A 12,725-nucleotide genomic window follows, 5' to 3' on the forward strand; every position below is an offset into this window, starting at 1 on the left:
AAGCCATAGGACTCTTTAAAAACATTTTGTATGTTGAGGATTGCCCCCATTTATTAACATATTTCCAAGCCATAGGACTCTTTAACACACCCCTCACGCCCAACACTATTGAGCTTGGTGCATGGATATAGATGGTGGGGGACCCGATTGCGGAAACCTAACAGTAAGTTGTCAAACGAACTTTGGATAGGTTTTGAGTGCAAGTCTTGGCACTTTTTAGTTAAGAAAAGAAAACCTTACAAAACTAGCTTGTAAGGTGGGGATTACCCCCACTTAATGAACATATTTCCAGGCAATACGTCTCTTTTAACACCCAACACTATTAAACTTGGTGTGTGAAGATAAATGGTGGGTAACCCGATAACAAAAAAACCTTATAACAGGTGGCCTAGTGGATTTTGGATAGGTTTTGAAAGCAAGTCCTTGCAGTGATTAGTTTTAAGTAATGAAAATGTGCCACAAAAGAAATTGTGAAGGACTTCTTGTAAGCACTAATGCATGTACCTCTGATGTTCGTGTCAATGGTTAATTTGAAAAGAATGCAATGTTAAAACTTTAGGTTTGGTCATCAAATCAAGTCCCCAAATCATCTTCGTTGTTGTCTGTGTGTGTGTGTTGGTATCCCTCGTTTTCCATATTTTCTTAGGTTGCTCTTACATTTGTATTCTATTGCATTTTTCACTCCTTTAATTAAACCCTTTTGATGTCATAGGAAATATACTCTGTGAAATTACCTGGAAATCCCAAACTTGGTGAAGGGAAGCCTGAGAATCAAAATCATGCAATTGTATTTACCCGTGGGAATGCCGTTCAAACAATTGACATGAATCAGGTAGCTAATTTAACAGTTTACATGGATAAGTATTCTATTTTATTCCCCAATATGCATGTCACTCTTAGTTGTATTGATTTTATACACTTTTACTTTGAAGACTTTCCAAATTTGTGTTACATTTTACTATAAATTTTTCTGTTTCATTTAGTGTGACAATTAAACTTTATTAATGGTAGGTAGGAAAATATATATATATATATATATATATATATATATATATATATATATATATATGTATATATATATATATATATATATATTGAGTTCTTTCTGTTGACAATTACAATTTCATACAAATCTCTCTATTTTATGCTTTGTAGGATAACTATTTTGAGGAGGCTTTGAAGATGAGAAATCTTCTTGAGGAATTTCATTCTGACCATGGTCTTCGTCCTCCCACCATACTTGGTGTTAGAGAGCACGTCTTTACTGGAAGGTATGTGTAGCTTAGTTCTGTGACTCTGTTTCTCTTTTTGACTAAATTTTGCTTTGAATATTGTTGAACAAATTTTCATGTTACTGTACAGTGTGTCATCTTTGGCTTCATTCATGTCCAATCAAGAAACTAGTTTTGTGACTTTGGGTCAGCGGGTTTTAGCCAACCCTTTGAAGTAAGCCCATTTTATGTTAAATAATCATTTCATCTGTTCATATCCAAATCTGTAAAATGTTAATTATGATTTGTTCAGGGTTCGGATGCATTATGGTCATCCTGATGTTTTTGATAGAGTATTTCACATAACCCGTGGTGGTATCAGCAAGGCTTCTCGTGTTATCAATATTAGTGAAGATATCTACTCAGGTATAGCAGTTGATTTTGCTTCATAGAATTTTGGTTGTTCTGGTGATGCTGCAAAATGTTGCAATGTTCCTACTTTAGCCACGCGCTACACTTAAAACATGTTGAACTTTTTTGGAAATCTAATGGCTACAAAATTATTGTGGAACAAGTCACTGAATAATAATTGTAATTCTAGATGCACCTATCTTATCAGATAACCATATTGTGACTAAATGTATATTACCATTGTAGAAAATATATCTGATATATTTCAAAAGTTATCAACAATGTACATGCACTACTCTGTTTAAATAGATGTAGACTAACCGGTGAATGATTATCTATCATTTTCTTTGTTTGAAGATCTGCAAGGTTGCCTTGGGAAGAGACATATAGAATGCAAATTAGGCCGCTATCTAAAGTTTCTTTGATGAAGTGTTTGACACTGGATTATGAACTATGCCAATAGCAGATTTATCATCACAATAGAGCCTTGTTGGTTCATTTCACTTTATCTTCAAGTTTTTGAAGATGATCTTCAACCATAGTAGTTCACATATCCCTTGTACCACTACCCTGAACTCTATTTCGGCATTGGATCTAGATAAGTTTCAAGATTTCTACCTAGAAAACTGCAGTATCTTGTAGTCGATCCTTGATCCAAAATTGATCTTGCATAGTCAATAGCAGTATATGCTTCAAGACTCACACATCCATTTTGTTTGAACAGAATTCCTATACTTGAGATTCCTTTCACATATTGCATAATTCAAAGTGCAGCTTGTAAATGAATCTCTTTTAGGAAGTGCATGAATTAGCTTACTAAGCTCACAACAAATGCAACATTAGGTCTAGTATGTGATAAGTATATAAGTCCGTCAATTGGGCTTTGATACTGTTAAGAATGTGTGATTTGGCCTAACTCAACCCTACAGAACCGGTTGGTAGAGTGAGGACTGCCCCCACTTATAAACACATGTTCATGCCATATATTGTCCGATGTGGGACTCTTAACACCCCCCCTCACGCCCAGGACTGGACATCTGGAGCGTGGAAATAAATGGTGGGTGGCCCGATAGCGGAAACCATAGTAGGTGGCCCACCGGATCTTAAACGAGGCTCTGATACCATGTTAAGAATGTGTGATTTGGCCTAACTCAACCCTACAAAACCGATTGGTAGAGTGAGGACTGCCCACACTTATAAACACATGTTCATGCCATATATTGTCCGATGTGGGACTCTTAACAGATACATTCTCTTGTCACCGCAGAATCTTCTTATGTGTTCCCTAACTTTAAATTTGGATTGATTGGTGTACTTGCATGCTTGCATGTTGTCTTGCCGGACTTTTTCAGTAGATTTGTAATATACTTTTGTTGGGAATATGAACATCCATTTCTTAGAGAGAGCCATTTCTTTTACCAGAAAATAATTTAGTTTTCCAAAGACTTAATCTCAAATTTCTTGGCTAGGTGCTTGCCTAACAATATTTTCTCCTCTTCATCATCACTTGTCAATATAATGTCATCAGAATACACTTCTAACATTGTTATCCTTACTTGAACCACAAAATGTTCTCCTTGGTTTTGCTTGAAGCCTAAACCTACCATTACTTTAGTTAACCTCCCAAACCACACTCGTGGTGACTGTTTTAGCCCATGTAACATCTTTTTTAGCTCACAACGGTTTTGTTCACCATATCCAACGGGCAATTCCATGTAAATCTCTTTTTCAAGCTCTCCATGTAGGAATGAGTTTTTTTTACATCAAATTGTTGCAAGTTTCAACAACAATTAGTTGCTAGGGATGATCTCACCATGATTGTATTCGTTTTCACAGATTTGAGTGAATCTTTTGGCTACTAGCTTTGCTTTTTAGCTCTCAATAGATGCATTAGCTATGTATTTTTATTTTTATAGTATATACTCATTTGCATCCAACTGGTTTATGTCCATTTGGCAGGGAAACTATATCCAAAGTAATATTCTTTTCTACTGCTTTCATTTCCAAGTCCATGGCTTTTTTTTTCTTCCATTTTATGTCTTGAGAATGCTTTGGAAAGAGAGGTAGGTGAAGTTGAGTGTTTAGGTTTGCGAGGAAGGCTTTATGCGTAGGTGAGAGATGTTCGAAGTATAGGTGTTTGGATAGAGGGTAGAGTGAGTCATCAGTACATGTTGTAGTATCTTTCGTAATGGCAATTGGAAGATGTAGGTCCTCACAAAGTGATGTTGTTGCTGTAAGGATACAATCTACTGTAGATATTTTCTTGTTACTAGGACAATGCAAATAAGTGGAGAAGTGTGTGGGTAAGGATGTCATTTGGTCGGTGGCTCCAGAATGCAACATCCAATCTTGGTTATAGGGTGTACCTAAAGCCTTTAAGTTCAAAAGAAAATTGAGACTTACCAAGAGGAAGTGGAAATAGCTTAATATGCTAGACAAGAATTACCTGCTAGCTTCTCCAATTTATTAAGGAAGGGTCTCGCCCGTTTTACTTCATCTTGATTGAGTTGAACCAATCCTCTTTCTCCTTCTGACATATTGATTAATGTCGCGCTACTGTGTCTTACTCTGGAGAACAAAAATAGCCAGCAAATTCTAATAAGGAGCCTCCTGAACACAATTGAAATATAAGACCAGCAGCTGTAATGTAGCAACACTGAACGTCCGAAAAAATTAGAAGGGCGCCCGAGCTTCAAATGACTCACGGACCAAGGTGCTTGGATCAGAAAGTGAATACCCATAACAGAAAGATTAGCTGGTCTACAAACTGGCAAAAAAAGGCTGATAGTGGCCGCTATCTATGGCCGATAGTGCAATATATATTATAATTACGATTCTTACCTCATTTCTATATGATTCAACAATTTTCAAATAACCTAAACTAAATGTCCCTGTGTTTTTTTATTGCCACTGTTACCATTTCCCCATGTTTTCTTCTTTTGATTTTTGTTTATTCGCAGGATTCAATTCAACCTTGCGACAAGGAAATGTTACTCATCATGAATATATTCAGGTGAGGCTTGTTATTTAAAGATGTGTCTTCTACAGATCCAGCTCTAATGATAAATTGTACAGGTTGGTAAGGGAAGAGATGTTGGCCTCAACCAAATTGCACTATTTGAGGGGAAGGTTTCAAGTGGTAACGGTGAACAAGTTCTCAGTCGGGATATATACAGACTTGGGCAACTTTTTGATTTCTTCCGGATGATGTCTTTTTACTTTACAACAGTTGGATACTACTTTTGTACCATGGTATGCAATTCATGTGTCACATTTTAATTTTTTTTAACATTAAATGCACAGGGTTCAAATTGAAATAACGTTTGATATAAAAATAAAGAAACAAGACATTTGTAAAAATAGTTTGGACTTAGTCACATATAATACCATCAAGTATAAGAGTCAACCATATAATAGGTGTCTTTGAGACTTAATTGAGGTGCTTGAGTTAGGCCAAATCTAAGTTATGGACAAAGTGGTTAATTTGGGCGGAATTTTGGTTCATCTCTGACTACAACAGTTCTACTGAATTAACCCCTTTGAAAGCTCTTGTTGGAATTTCCGCCATCATTGCGGTCTGCCCCTAGTCGCGTAAATTGCGGCATTTGGCTTGCCTTCATTGTAGCCTCCAACATCTTCATTGTGTTGGGTTTGAAGGGGTGAATTTAGTCCCACATTGCTTAGATATATGGTCTGTGTTGTGTTTATAAAAGGGGGTAATCCTCACCTTACAAGCCCGTTTGTAGGGAAGAGTTAGGCCCAACCTAGACATTTTGAGAGCTCTCAATGGTCATGATCCCGTCACTTAACGGAACTACATTTCCTTCAACAGTCTTAGATTTTATATTGGGCCTAACTGATCCTTACCAAACCGGTCTGTAAGGTGAAAACTCCCCCTACTCATAAACATATTTTCAGGCCATTTCTCATCCAATATGAGTTTCTTGCATGATCTCAGATCTAACTTCTGTAGACCTTACCAAATCACTAAGGTCATAGCTATGGTGTAACGATACTCAAGTATTATACTCGTGTAATTTGATTATTTTTCCCTTTATCATTTTGCAGTTAACAGTGCTGACAGTTTATGCCTTTCTATATGGAAAAACATATTTGGTAAGTTGGATTTCTTCATGCTTTGATGTTTCACTTTTTTGCTTTCTGTCACTTAATTATCATCATAGTGTTAAAGTGTCTTTTTCATGCGTTCAAAATTTATTCATTGTACTGTGTTTTATTGTCCCAATTTTTGGTGGTTAAAACAGATTTAGGCCCTTTGTTAGTCTTAAGTCTAAGATGCTTATCACATTTTTCTTACATAATTATCATTACTTGTTCTGTCATTTGTGTAATCCATAGTTGTATCTTTAGGCTTTGATACCATGTTACATTTCTAGGTTGAAGAAAATTTGAGAGCATAAATTGCAGAAAGAAAATATAGATCTGAAAAGAAAGAGAATGATTGCTTGAAAGTGTTGCAGTACCCTTATATTTAGGTTAGTAGATCACGACAAGGAGTCAATTACACAGCTTGTAGATCTGTTACCAGCTCTAACAGAAAGCGATTTTAACACGAGCTGTATTTTGATTGTATAGAAGTCTAAATCTATAACAAAAATTAAGGAAGAAAGAGTCGAATTGGTTAGAATGAATAATTTGTTACTGGCCATCTTATTTTTATCTTTCTCCTAGTTTTATTTTTTCATAGAAATTTAAGTTAGGATGCTATTCTCATCAATCAATCAAAGGGGTTGCCTACACATGTCATACAAGTTAATGGTACAAGAACACAACTCATATACCTATGCACTGAGTACTAACAATTAACAAAGACCTACACATATTTCTATACTGGTGTATAAAGGAACATTTTTGTTTTAGGCACTCTCTGGTGTTGGAGAAACAATTGAAGGAAGGGCCAAGATAACCAAGAACACGGCTCTGAGTGCTGCTTTAAATACGCAGTTTCTCTTCCAAATTGGTATCTTCACTGCTGTGCCAATGGTCTTGGGCTTTATTCTTGAGCAAGGCTTCTTGAGGGTAAGTGTGTATGTTTGTATGTTTTTATCTTAATATCTGAAGCGTGTGTACTTTTAAAATGGTGAAGCACCCGTACCCGGTACACGTGTGTTCATCTCAAAATTTTGTTATGATAAAGAACTAAGTGCTCTGGTTTTCTTCGGTTCTTTTATTCTACTTTGAACTTTTATATTGAATGAGGTTTTATAAAAATCGATCCTTTGAGAAAAGTCCAACTTTTTCTTATTATTTTTTATTGTTCTGCAGGCTGTTGTCAATTTTATCACAATGCAGTTTCAGCTCTGCACTGTTTTTTTCACTTTTTCTTTGGGTACAAGAACCCATTATTTTGGAAGGACAATACTTCATGGCGGTGCAAGGGTTTGTGCACCAACTTTATGCTCCCTTTTACTCCATTTCTCTTATAATTGTTAATATATTTATTTGTCAACAGTATCAAGCGACTGGCCGAGGGTTTGTCGTCCGCCATATCAAATTTTCAGAAAACTACAGACTCTACTCTCGAAGCCATTTTGTTAAAGGGTGAGGCTTATCGTTTCTCTAAGTTGGCTCTACATATTTGAAATATGTTTTGTCCTTATTGGACTGCAATAAGGAAACCTCTCCTGGGAAAATACCCAGTTCTCAGATAGACGAGTCTTGGTTACTTATTATTCTCCATCCTTGTTTTACAAGAATTGCTAAAATTAAATGCTTGGAAATCTTCTGAATCCCTTGTCTCCTATTCTTGCTTGATTCAGTGATATATATCTCTTATCTTATTCTTCCGTATTTATGAAATTCTTGTGTAGACTGCATATGCTTCAAATATTACAGTTCCTTATTGACCTTTACCTTGAAGGGAATAATCATTACCTATATCGACTTGTCTTCAGGTTGGAAGTTGTGCTTCTGTTGATAGTATATCTTGCTTATGGCTACAGTGACGGTGCACTATCATACATTCTTTTGAGTATAAGCAGTTGGTTTATGGCTCTATCCTGGTTGTTTGCTCCATATTTATTCAACCCGTCTGGATTTGAGTGGCAAAAGTAAGTATTATCTAAGCTGCCTGTTACGCCTCAGTTGTAATAGTTGTTTATGTTATATTTTCACTTCGCGATTTTCTCGTGTTGTTAGATTTTTTTTGTATAGTCAGTTAGAGATTTATGCATTTGTGGAGCTGTTAGGCCTTGTTTGGCTTCCCACCAAGAATATCACATTTTTTTCATTTTAAGGACTCAATCTCTCACACTTTCTCAACTTTCATATCCTTTCAGGTAAACCTCTTATATCTTCTGAATTTCTCTCTTATTGTGTATTTTAGGGTAGTCACAGACTTCCGAGACTGGACAAATTGGCTACTCTACAGAGGTGGAATTGGTGTTAAAGGAGAAGAAAGTTGGGAAGCTTGGTGGGAAGAAGAACTGGTATTCAATATTTTTCGTACATTATTTGAAGTGTATTTCTTGCTTTTGTATATTTTTTCATGGTCATTGATAATTCTGGCACTTGGTAGTTTAACTCCCACAAAATATTGGTAACTTTTCATACATTACATCATCTGTTCTACTTAATGTGCAGTTCACAAGTTCTAAAAAGTTGGCCAATTTTATTTCCTTTGTTGGGATGCTACTTTCTTTTGGAATAATGATTGATGTGCTAAGTGAACGTGTGTGATATATATGTAGTTCTAGTTCTAAAGTGGCAACGTTATGTTTATACTGTTGGTCCGCTACTTTTACAATAGACCTGTAGGCATCCTGCCTTTGCCTCGACTCCTTCAATGTGAGGGAGTTTTATTTCACCAGGTTTCTCTGTTTTTGATCTTATAAATTACTAGGACAACCAACAACAACCAAGCCTTATTCCACTAAGTGGGGTTGGCTACATGGATCAAATTCTGTCATGATGTTTTACCCAAGACCATGTTTCTATTCAAATCGTTAATCTCGAGATCTTTTTTAAATTCTTCTCTTATAGTTTTTTTGGTCTTCCTCTATCTCTAGTTGTTTGACATCTCTCTATCTTATCTATTCTTCTTACAACAAAATCTATTGATCTTGTCTCTACATACTCAACCACATAAGCCTATTTTTCACATCTTTTCTACTATAGGTACTATCCCATCACTCTCTCTAATATTTTCATTTTTAATGTTATTCCGTCTAGTCTTACCACACATCCAAGTGAAGGGAGCTCTAGCTCATCTTTTCTCATGTGCATTGAATGTTATTATGCATTATGTGGTTAATGTAAAGATTCTGGTGGATTTTTTTGAAAAATATTGATAGGAACGAAGCTGTTGTGTTAACCAACTCATCATAATTCACCAAGTAATTTAGAAATCCCAATCAGAAAAAATGACTAATTATGACGACAAGATAAACTATTTTAAAATTATTCCATCTGCAGGCTCATATCAGGAGCTTCGGTTCAAGGATAGCAGAGACCATCCTGAGTCTTAGATTTTTCATTTTTCAATATGGTATTGTCTACAAGCTTAATGTGAAAGGGTTGGATACTTCATTGACGGTATGTTTATATTTCACCTGTTTGTCCTTTTGAATTCTTACTAATTCTAAAATATTGTTCTTTTCTTGTTTCCAACTGTTAAATAAAGATATTTTCTCCGTTCCTTTTTAAGTGTCATTTTTTTTGAAAAAATAATTAAGGGTATTATAGATAAAATGAGAGTTATTGTTGAAAAAGTAACAATAATGATTAATTTTTTTGATATTTATAAAATGAGAGTTATTGTTGAAAAAGTAACAATAAGATCACTAAGTCATGCTAAAAGCGTCGGTATCACCTCCTTCTCCATAAAGCACCATAACCTACTGTTGAAAGTCGCCCCAAAATGTTGTTTTACACACATGTGGTGCTATGGTAAAAGAAACAACAAACGTTTTGGTTTCCTTACTAGTTGTGCTTGCCAGAAAGTGTTGAGAATGTATTAAAAAGATAGATGGATGAGTTAGGCCCAACCCAAATTCTGAGATGATAAAACCGGCTTGTAAGATAAGGATTTTCCCCACTTATAAAGACATGTTCAGGCCATATATTGTCCGATGTGAGACTCTGAACACCTATTTGAGAAAAATGAAATCTAAATGTTTCTGATGATTTGTATTACAATAATAATATGGCATTATATAGACTAATGCACATTCTAATGAGTACCTGCCAGCCATAAAATCTGAAATCTATCCCAGTAACAAAAGTCAAGGAAAACTAAAGCTGTAAAATAGAAAAACAGGAAACAATAGAAACTAATTAAGGGATTATTCCGCAATACAACAAAGTAGTTGCTTTATTTGTTTTATATTCAATTGCTATTGCAGATTCTCTGCAGGGAAGTCAACTGATTGCTTATGTTTTCTATCTTGCGCAGGTTTATGGATTCTCATGGGTTGTGCTGGCAGTGCTAATACTTCTTTTTAAGGTACAACATTGAATTATGTGGTTTTAGGTTACTTTTGTTTGTTGCTAATTTTGACTCTGAGGCTATCTTGTATTCTTGCTCAATAGGTATTCACCTTTAGCCAGAAGGTATCGGTCAACTTCCAGCTTGTGCTGCGATTTGTACAAGGTCTATCTCTGTTGTTAGCACTGGCCGGTTTGATCGTAGCAGTTGTGTTGACGGACCTATCGGTATCAGACATATTTGCTTCTATTTTAGCATTCGTTCCTACTGGATGGGGAATTTTATCGGTGTGTTCTCTTTTCCTCTGATGCAATGAGTTTACTAGTTTTTTTAATCTTTCCGCAGTGGGATTGCATGCTTGAAATATCAGTGTTATCTTTTCCTCTGATGCAATGTATTTATTAGTTATTTGATCTTTCGCATGCTTGAAATATCAGTGTTCTCTTTTCCTCTGACACAATGTATTTATTAGTTATTTGATCTTTCCGCTTTTGGATAATATGGTTGAAAATATCAGAAAGCTGAAATGGCATCAATAGTTTTAATATCTCTATTGTATGTAGCATCACTCTGATTTTTATATGTTGTTGACCCTTGTATAGATTGCTGCGGCTTGGAAGCCTGTCATGAAGAAGCTAGGGCTATGGAAGTTTGTTCGATCGATTGCTCGTCTATATGATGCTGCCATGGGCATGCTCATCTTTGTGCCCATCGCATTCTTTTCATGGTTTCCATTTGTATCAACATTCCAAACTCGCCTCATGTTTAACCAGGCTTTTAGCCGAGGGTTAGAAATTTCTTTAATCCTTGCAGGGAACAATCCCAATACTGGGATATAGTTGTGTACTTATTCCGAATCAAAATATGATAAGTGACATGCTTTTCATTTAGAAGAGAGTAGGTAAATCTTGTAGGTAGATTGTTTTGTAAGTCGATTAATTATTGTAAATAGTGATGTACAATCATTCTTCCAGTAATATGCTAAATGGTTTGTGTACTAATTGGGTGTAATATTTGCAATTTCATTTTTGAATTCCCCTCTGCATTCGGGGAAGCCAGTTAGTTTCCATCACTGAACGACAAATTTGGGACTGCCTAATTGTAATAGATGCTGACATAGCTATTTTTTCATTTCTTTCCTTTACAAATGTTGCGCTCATATTATAGAAAATCTTGAGTTTAAAATGAATTGTTATCAAGATTTTGTTGAAATTGTTTGTTATTGGTTTCGCACTTATTCACTGCATATGATTAAATTCCAGTGTCTGAGAAAATCTAGGTTAATTCTAGTTGATATCAATATTTGTTAAAGGCTTGTGAGGTGGAGCTTCACACAAATTTGTAGTACACCTAAACAAGCTAGCTAGTATTTACTAATCTCGAAGTGTAGCATTATATCACAAAGAGATATAACTACACCGAGTCATATTTTAGTAGTTCAAGATTTTGAATTTGCTCATATACATCACTTTGTTTCAAATTTGTGGGTGTTGAGGTTGCATTCTTTGCTGTTGTTGTGATGCTCATTGTTGCCTGCCATTGTGGTGTGCTTTTTGATTGATAAAAGTTTGAAATATACCGGACCGAAATGCTTAATATTAAGATTTTTTAGAAGTAAATTGAGTTTTGTTATAAATTGAGTTTTAAATAAAAAACTTATAGAAACCTAAATGACATTGTTTAATATGGTAGGATGTGTGATTTCATAATCATATTTATTGTGAATGTTTTAAAAATCGGACCAAATCGGTCGGTTCAATCGGTTGGATCAGAAATCGAATATGAATCTGGTTGAGTTAATTTGTCAAAACCGTTAGTGGGAAAAATTAGAGTAAAATTGGAAAAATGGATTGAACCATGCAAAATCATTTAAACCAAAGAATTAAAATGATCATTTTTTTTAAAGTTTAATATGTCTATATCAAAGTTTAACCTATATCCTAATCACAAAAAAGAATTATGTATTTTTTACAATCATACAAATTTCTAATTTTGGTTAGTATGTTATAGTTTATCTTACCATCACACTTCATCGTCATCATAATGTCTCTTTCAAACAGTTATAATGTTCAACATAGTCATAATGTTCGGTTCAATATTATTTGTCGTTTAACTTAATATTGTTTGTTGTTGTCAATTATGACTTGTTTGTCATAGTTTAATTTGATTTCAATTTTTTTTGTCTAATTAAGTATATTGTATTGTTTATTTTTTTATTCTATCTTAATTAATTTAAGTATTGTTAGTTTTTAAAATTTTATTTTAGTTATAATGTTTATTTTTTAATTTTGGTTTGAATTAATTTAACTTATTTTATTATAATTCTTTAATTTGTACGAATTATTCTTAAATGAAGGTTGAAATGAAGTGTAGAATTATATATTATTTTATTATATGCACTATCAATATTTTTGTATTAAATTTGTAATAGATTTTTGAAATATTTATTTTATTAAGTTATGAACATATATGATTATGTGTGACATGTTTATGATATTTAATTTCATATTATTAATTTATTTAATAAATGATTTCAATCGTAAATTTAATCGATTAAATCAATTAAACATTAAATTAAAAGTATCCCCGATTCGATCTTCGATCCATTTTTTAAAATATTTTTTATTTTTTATTTGATGTGGTTGGCAAAACTATCA

The 12,725-nt window shown here is 34.3% G+C and overlaps 1 protein-coding gene across 3 annotated transcripts in view; it reads left to right on the plus strand.

Moving 5' to 3' along the window:
• Positions 1-11,069, plus strand: part of LOC127096967 (callose synthase 9) — a 51,381-nt gene extending 40,312 nt beyond the window's left edge. For all 3 annotated transcript variants that reach the window (XM_051035492.1, XM_051035494.1, XM_051035493.1), the window contains 16 exons: positions 713-832; positions 1,156-1,271; positions 1,363-1,446; positions 1,525-1,637; positions 4,583-4,635; positions 4,698-4,874; positions 5,691-5,738; positions 6,504-6,662; positions 6,909-7,022; positions 7,096-7,184; positions 7,538-7,693; positions 7,969-8,071; positions 9,057-9,176; positions 10,036-10,086; positions 10,173-10,355; positions 10,671-11,069. In XM_051035492.1, coding sequence (XP_050891449.1) covers positions 713-832; positions 1,156-1,271; positions 1,363-1,446; positions 1,525-1,637; positions 4,583-4,635; positions 4,698-4,874; positions 5,691-5,738; positions 6,504-6,662; positions 6,909-7,022; positions 7,096-7,184; positions 7,538-7,693; positions 7,969-8,071; positions 9,057-9,176; positions 10,036-10,086; positions 10,173-10,355; positions 10,671-10,907 — 1,923 coding nt within the window. In that variant the 3' untranslated portion in view covers positions 10,908-11,069. The remainder of the gene's footprint in view (positions 1-712; positions 833-1,155; positions 1,272-1,362; positions 1,447-1,524; positions 1,638-4,582; positions 4,636-4,697; positions 4,875-5,690; positions 5,739-6,503; positions 6,663-6,908; positions 7,023-7,095; positions 7,185-7,537; positions 7,694-7,968; positions 8,072-9,056; positions 9,177-10,035; positions 10,087-10,172; positions 10,356-10,670) is intronic.
• Positions 11,070-12,725: the final 1,656 nt, after the last annotated feature.

Source organism: Lathyrus oleraceus, chromosome 6 (genome assembly GCF_024323335.1).
Source record: "Lathyrus oleraceus cultivar Zhongwan6 chromosome 6, CAAS_Psat_ZW6_1.0, whole genome shotgun sequence".
Lineage (NCBI taxonomy): Eukaryota > Viridiplantae > Streptophyta > Magnoliopsida > Fabales > Fabaceae > Lathyrus > Lathyrus oleraceus.